This window comes from Galeopterus variegatus, unplaced genomic scaffold (genome assembly GCF_000696425.1).
Source record: "Galeopterus variegatus unplaced genomic scaffold, G_variegatus-3.0.2 Scaffold1054, whole genome shotgun sequence".
In the NCBI taxonomy this organism is placed as follows: domain Eukaryota; kingdom Metazoa; phylum Chordata; class Mammalia; order Dermoptera; family Cynocephalidae; genus Galeopterus; species Galeopterus variegatus.
In genome coordinates this window covers 387,802-394,350 of record NW_007727165.1, presented here as the reverse complement: position 1 = coordinate 394,350, position 6,549 = coordinate 387,802, and the positions used below count along the sequence as shown (strand labels likewise).

The 6,549-nt window shown below is 49.4% G+C and overlaps 1 protein-coding gene across 2 annotated transcripts in view; it reads left to right on the top strand.

Moving 5' to 3' along the window:
- Positions 1 to 6: 6 nt before the first annotated feature.
- The window catches only part of BCR (breakpoint cluster region), a 128,471-nt gene continuing 121,928 nt past the window's right edge, over positions 7 to 6,549 (top strand). For both annotated transcript variants that reach the window (XM_008574506.1, XM_008574505.1), the window contains exon 1: positions 7 to 876. In XM_008574506.1, the coding sequence (XP_008572728.1) occupies positions 216 to 876 (661 nt within the window). In that variant the 5' untranslated portion in view covers positions 7 to 215. The remainder of the gene's footprint in view (positions 877 to 6,549) is intronic.

Sequence of the window (6,549 nt, the reverse complement as noted above, 5' to 3'; positions counted from 1 at the left end):
CCGCGCCCGCGGACCGGGAAGACCGGGGGGCCCCCACCAGCGTGGCGGCGCTCAGGTCTAACTTCGAGAGGATCCGCAAGGGCCATGGCCAGCCTGGTGCGGCTGACGCCGAGAAGCCCTTCTACGTGAACGTCGAGTTTCACCACGAGCGCGGCCTGGTAAAGGTAAACGACAAAGAGGTGTCGGACAGGATCAGCTCCCTGGGCAGCCAAGCCATGCAAATGGAACGCAAGAAGTCCCAGCAGAATGCCGGGCCGGGCCTGGGGGACGCGTCCAGGCCCCCTTACCGGGGACGCTCCTCGGAGAGCAGCTGCGGCCTCGATGGCGACTACGAGGACGCCGAGTTGAACCCCCGCTTCCTGAAGGACAACCTGATCAACGCCAATGGCGGCAGCAGGCCCCCTTGGCCGCCCCTAGAGTACCAGCCCTACCAGAGCATCTATGTTGGGGGCATGATGGTGGAAGGGGAAGGCAAGGGCCCACTCCTGCGCAGCCAGAGCACCTCGGAGCAGGAGAAGCGCCTCACCTGGCCCCGCAGGTCCTACTCCCCCCGGAGCTTTGAGGACTGTGGAGGCGGCTACACCCCGGACTGCAGCTCCAACGAGAACCTCACCTCCAGCGAGGAGGACTTCTCCTCCGGCCAGTCCAGCCGTGTGTCCCCGAGCCCCACCACCTACCGTATGTTCCGGGATAAGAGCCGTTCGCCCTCACAGAACTCGCAGCAGTCCTTTGACAGCAGCAGTCCCCCCACGCCACAGTGCCATAAGCGGCACCGACAGTGCCAGGTTGTCGTGTCCGAGGCCACCATCGTGGGTGTCCGGAAGACCGGTCAGATATGGCCCAGCGATGGAGACGGCACCTTCCATGGAGACACAGGTGCGTACCTTGTGCCACCTTGGGTGGGCACACCTGCACCAGCGCAAGAAACTATTAAGGGGCAGGAATGCAAAAGAGGAAGTTGCAGAGGGAGGAATGGGTAGATACTTTCTTGAGTGATTTTCAAGCGCTATTCTGGTTTATGCTGATCCTGAGAGCCTGAACTAACTCCATCCCACCCCCCTTGCTCTTGAATGCAGGTTCTCAGTATTTGCAGTGGGATTGGGCTGGGGTGCTGTGTGGAATGGTAGGTGGTTCCTTCCTTGGGATCTTGAGCACCAGGAGAACGTGCTTTTTGTGAACATACAGCCTGTGAGTTGGGAGGAGGGTGTCCTGGGCTGTAATTTCCTTGCCCTGTGATCTCTCCGTGCTGGACAGTAAGGATGGTATAAAGCCGAAGTCATCTCTGCCACCTAGATGGAATGTTTTTAGCACAGATGTTTCCGTGTCTTGGATATTCCCCACCACCCCACTATTCCTGGAGGGATTTATATGACACATTTGGGGAACCCAAGATGGGCTAGCCATGAAAGTGTCAGGTTCGCTTGCTAGCCAACAGCACTGAATGCAAGTCAGAGCAGGTGAAAATAGGAATTAGAAGGTGAGGCGACAGGCATTTCTGACTCAGTGGGCCACTGAAAAGGAGCAGATGAAGATTTTATCTGGGGCTGAAGCAGAGCCACACCCGTTCTGATCTGCCTGGCTTTGATGGGAGACCTCACCCATCATTACTCACCCACAGGCTCCTTGGTGCCTCTTAACCAAGTCCCATTTTCTGATCCTCCAGTGTGCTCCTGTCTCCTCATCTTCCCACGGACAAGTACTCACAAGTGCTTATTTCAGGCTCCCAATCCATGGTCTGACCCCAGCCCTAAGATTAACCCCATAGGATTGTGTACATAATTTATGTGCTGTATACAAATGCCATTAGGCATTGGTGGTGGGAGTAGGTTTTGAGATCCAGCAGTTTGCGATTGTGGTAGGGAGAGGGTGGGCTGGGGAAGTCTCTTGGAGACATGGTCCCTATTGGGCTGATCTGGGTTTCTGCTCCATTGATTTTTCTTTTTCTGCTGATGGAGTTGGATGTGCTTCATTTGTCAGAATCCTCTTGAAACAAGTGAGGCTATTTTTGGCTCTTTCGAGCTGCCTTTTTGCAATCAGCACTCTGTTCTGTTTGTTTTAGGTACTTCCAGTTGCTAATCTTCCATTTGCAGCTGGGGTTGGCTTTGGTGCTGGCTGGGACCTGCAGCCTGGCCCAGCTGCATTCCCTAAGTCCCTAGTGGGGGCCGGAAAGGTGTAGTTGTTCAGAAGCCTGCTTTGTAGGCACAGCATCTCGTTCGGGGGCTGGAGAGTTGCCCTGTAGTTACTGGGCACTATTCTTGTCCTGCCAGCTCTTGCCTGGGTGAGCCAGCTTCAAGTTGCCTTCAGCACTGTGTGCAGGAGAACATTATTAATAAAGAAGAAAATGAGAAGTTTTCATGGAGACTTGCAGTCTGAAACGATATTCTCTTGCTGGTGTGGAATTCTGAGTTTCCAGAAAGTTGGTCCCATCCTTTCCTACAACTCCTGTGGACATGACCCACGAATCACATCATCAGACCTCCAGTGCAAGTCAGAGCAGGTAAAAATAGGAATTAGAAGGAAGTGAGGCCCAGCAAGTCACAAGGGTAGGTTCTCGGGAAGTGGCTGAGTTAATTTTACAACTTGGACCCACTTTTAGGACTTTCTAGATCTTCTCTGAATGCCCTCAAGGTCCCACATTCTCTCTCCTGTTAGGTTTTATTTTTTTTCCCTCAGACATTTTTTGATGATTAAGGTTTAAAAGGGATTATATTATTTCCCTCAGACAGTTGCTTTTTTTTTTTTTTAAGAATTTTTTTAGAGTGTTTTTAGGTTTGTAGTGAAATCGAGCAGAGGGTACAGAGATTTCCCGTGTACCCGCTGCCTCTTCCGTTATCTACATCCGCACCAGAGGGATCCATTTGTAACAGTTGATGAACCTACATTGACAAAGCATTATCACCCAAAGTCCATAGTTTACATTATGGTTCACTCTTGGTGGTGTACAGCTTATGGGTTTAGATCCTGTTAGGTTTTAAATCTCCTGGTTGTTTTAGTTCTGGGAGCCTTTAAACCCTGTGCCCAGCAGTCCTCTGACGTATGGCTATGTGTGACTGGCAGGGAAAGAGGGACCCCGCGCTAGCTCAGCCATCTGTCTCTGTCCTGTTTACTGATATTCTTTACATGGCCAGGGAGCCTGCTGGTCTGAAAAGGAAAAATGAAGAAAATCACAGTGCAGGGAGGGGGAGAAAGTCACCCTAAGGCTCTGCAGCAGCAGACCTGGAGGCCTGCATCTAATAACTTCGGAATCCATTTGGATGAGTGGGCTCTCATATTTCTGAGTTAAGGGACCCTGATATTTAAGGGAAGGAGTTGAAATCACCACATGTCACTCTGTGCCGGGCATGGTGACAAGGTGCTTCATGCTGGGCCTCTCATGGGCTCTTCCATCACCCAGTGGTGGGGCTGCCCATTTACAGATAAAGACACAACCAGGAAGTGGCAGAGCTGGGATTCCAGGTCCCTGTGTGAATGTAGAGCCATTCCTTTTGGAACACGGTGGCCCTGTAATGTTCTATCTACTGCCCCACACTGCCACCTGGAAAGCATGACTGGGTCGGTCCAGGGTCCTTCCAGCTCCGAGCACCTGGGGCCCGCTTGTGGGGTAATAACATGGCTGTGAGCCCTACTGTGTGCAAGCCCTTCCCATTGTACATATGGGCCACACGCTTGCCGCCAGCCTCTGACAACCACCATTCTCCTTTCTGTCTCTATCAGTTTGACTACTGCAAGTATCTCAGATAAGTGGAATCGTTCAGTATGAATATTCATCTTTTGTGATTGGCTTATTTCACTGAGTATAATGTCCTGAAGTTTCATCCACGTCGTGACATGGACTGTGTGCTTTTTGAAGGCAGGAATTGCTAGTTCATTTTTAGGCCTCCTAAGAGAGCCTGTCTCATAACCAAACATGTGGCACACACTGAAAGATCCTCCTTTTCACTGGGCTTGGATTGGAAAGTTGCGTTGGTCATTGGGAAGCGTCTTTTGACTGTACCCATTTCTTGCTAATTTCATCCCTTTACTTTAACTTTCCATTCAGAGGACTTTGGCAAGCCTTTGCAGGAGAGAGAAGGTCCTTTCTTCTTTTAGGTCTGAGGAAGTATTGATCCAAACACCCAGCCCTATGTGCCCCTGTATCCTTTTCCAGGTGTCTGTCTTGAGATGTGACCCTCAGATCTCACATTTCTTCGTGGACTCTCATGGGAGTTGCTGCCCTGTGTTTTCACATTTTTATTAAACAGTTTAAATTGCCCTTTGGATTCCAGCGATGTGTTGGCGTCAGAATGATCACTACTTTGTTTTTCCCTTGGGTGATTGACTGGACTGGCAACCAGTTTGAGTGAGTAACTGTGGGGCAATAAAAGGTCACCCAGGCCTCATGTCAGCTCCGCTGTTGTCTCTTTAGACCAGAGCCTTGTGGCTGCCACTAGATTGAGAACAGGCTCCTCTCCATGACTAGAAGCACAATGGGCAGATCAGGGTAGAGTCTGAAACTGCTAAAGGCATCAACAGGAGAGTAGATAAAATTTCACAAGGGTTCTCTGGCTCAGGAAGGGTGACTTGTTTTGGGAGCAGAATGAAGCATTCTGGAACATTCGCTAAAAAAGGACCTGGGCGTAATCTTGATCTGAGTGGGTCCAGGGGACCGTGCCTTCCCTATGACTCCCTTTTGCCTAATTTATTGTTTCTGGCTTTAGTAGCTACCTCCCTTCCTTGGTTGGGAGGCCTGTGGCCTAGAGGGCTTGTATATGCAACTGTCCTCACCTGGACAGAGTCCAAGAGAGCTGTACACGGGAGCCCACTTGGGAGAGGACACAGACACGCATGAGGACCAGCTGCACCTCACCCCTGGGGTTTGAGAGGGTTACATGTTCAGAGTGAATGAATGGGCATCGTGGAAGCATTCTCAGGTTGCCAAACAATAGGTCTGAGTTTTGGCTAAGGCTGCTGCTTTTTGGATCAAGGCTCAGGGGGTGGTGGTATATTGAATTAACTATGAATCCCACAGGAGTTCTTGACCTTGGCTAGAATACAACTATTGTAGTTCAATTGGGATTTTTCTTTGAAAATGTAGTTATTTTAATTAAAATTTTATTTATGTAACATGTTCTAGATTTATTATTGTTACTTTTATTGTAGTAAAATATATATTACATAAAATGTACCATTTTGACCATTTTTAAGTGTACAGTTTTCATGGGCTGGCTGGTTAGCTCAGTTGGTTAGAGCATGGCCTTATAACAACAAGGTCAAGGGTATGGATCCTCATACAGGCCAGCCACCAAAATAGAAAAAGTGTACAATTCAGTGACATTACGTACACCACATTGTTGTGCAGCCATCACCACCATCTATCTGTAGAACTTTTTCATCTTCCCAAACTGAAACTCCATACCTGTTACTCACTAACTCCCCATCCTCTCTCCCCGCAGCCCCTGGCAGCCACCATTCTACTGTCTCCATGAGTTTGCCTATCTTAGGTACCTCATATAGGTGGAGTCATATATATTAGTCCTTCTGTGTCTGGCTTATTTCACTCAAGTAGGGTTTTGAAGTTCCCTGGAGCAGCACTCTCACCCTTAACTCCCCATCTCTGATGCTTAACAGGTGTGTTTTCTTTAAGAAAACACCTGGTAGTGATGGTGATATTTCCTTGGCTTTCACACCCACCACTTTGAAGTAGCCCAGTATATTAGTTTGCTAAGGCTGCCCCATAACAAAATATCACAGACTGGGTGGCTTAAACAACAGAAATTTATTTTCTCACATTTCTGGAGACTAAGTCCAAGGTCAAGGTGCAGCAGGATTGGTTCCCTCTGAGGCCTCTCTCCTTGGCTTGCAGATGCCACCTTCACATGGTCTTTCCTCTGTGCACGAGTGCCCTGGTGTCTCTCTGTGTCCAAATTTCCTCTCCTTATAGGGACATCAGTTAGATTGGATTGGGGCCAACCCTAAAGACCTCACTTTAACTTAATTACCTCTTAAAAGTCCTTTTCTCGGGCCAGCCTGGTGGCGCACTGGAGAGTGCACCGCTTGGGAGCGTCCCGCCGAGGGTTCGGATCCCATGTGGAGACCGGTTCCCACTCACTGGCTGAGCGTGGTGCGGGCGCAACACCGAGGGTTGCGATCTCGTTGCCGGTCAGTAAAAAAGACAAAAAGGAAAAAAAAAAGTCCTTTTCTCCAGATAGTCACATTCTGAGGTACTGGAGATTAGGGCTTCAACAGACAAAATTTGGGGTGACACAGTCCAGACCATAACACTCGGTGAGTCCCTTATTGGGCAGCAGAGCGAAGGGGTGTCGTGGCAGAGGCAGCTGGCCTCCCCCAGCTGTGCTTTGGGGGAGATTTGAGTAAAGTGTTAGGCAGCCTCATGGAGCCAAGACGACAGTGAGCCAGGCATTGGAGAGCCACGTATCAGTGCTTTCTGTGCTGCCATATTTCTGTCTCATCTAAGAATTTAGGGGTTGTACCAGGTCATTGCTAAGGGCCTTTCTTTCAATTCTCTAGTTTTTTCTGTACATTTAAAAATTATTGTTAACACAACTTTTC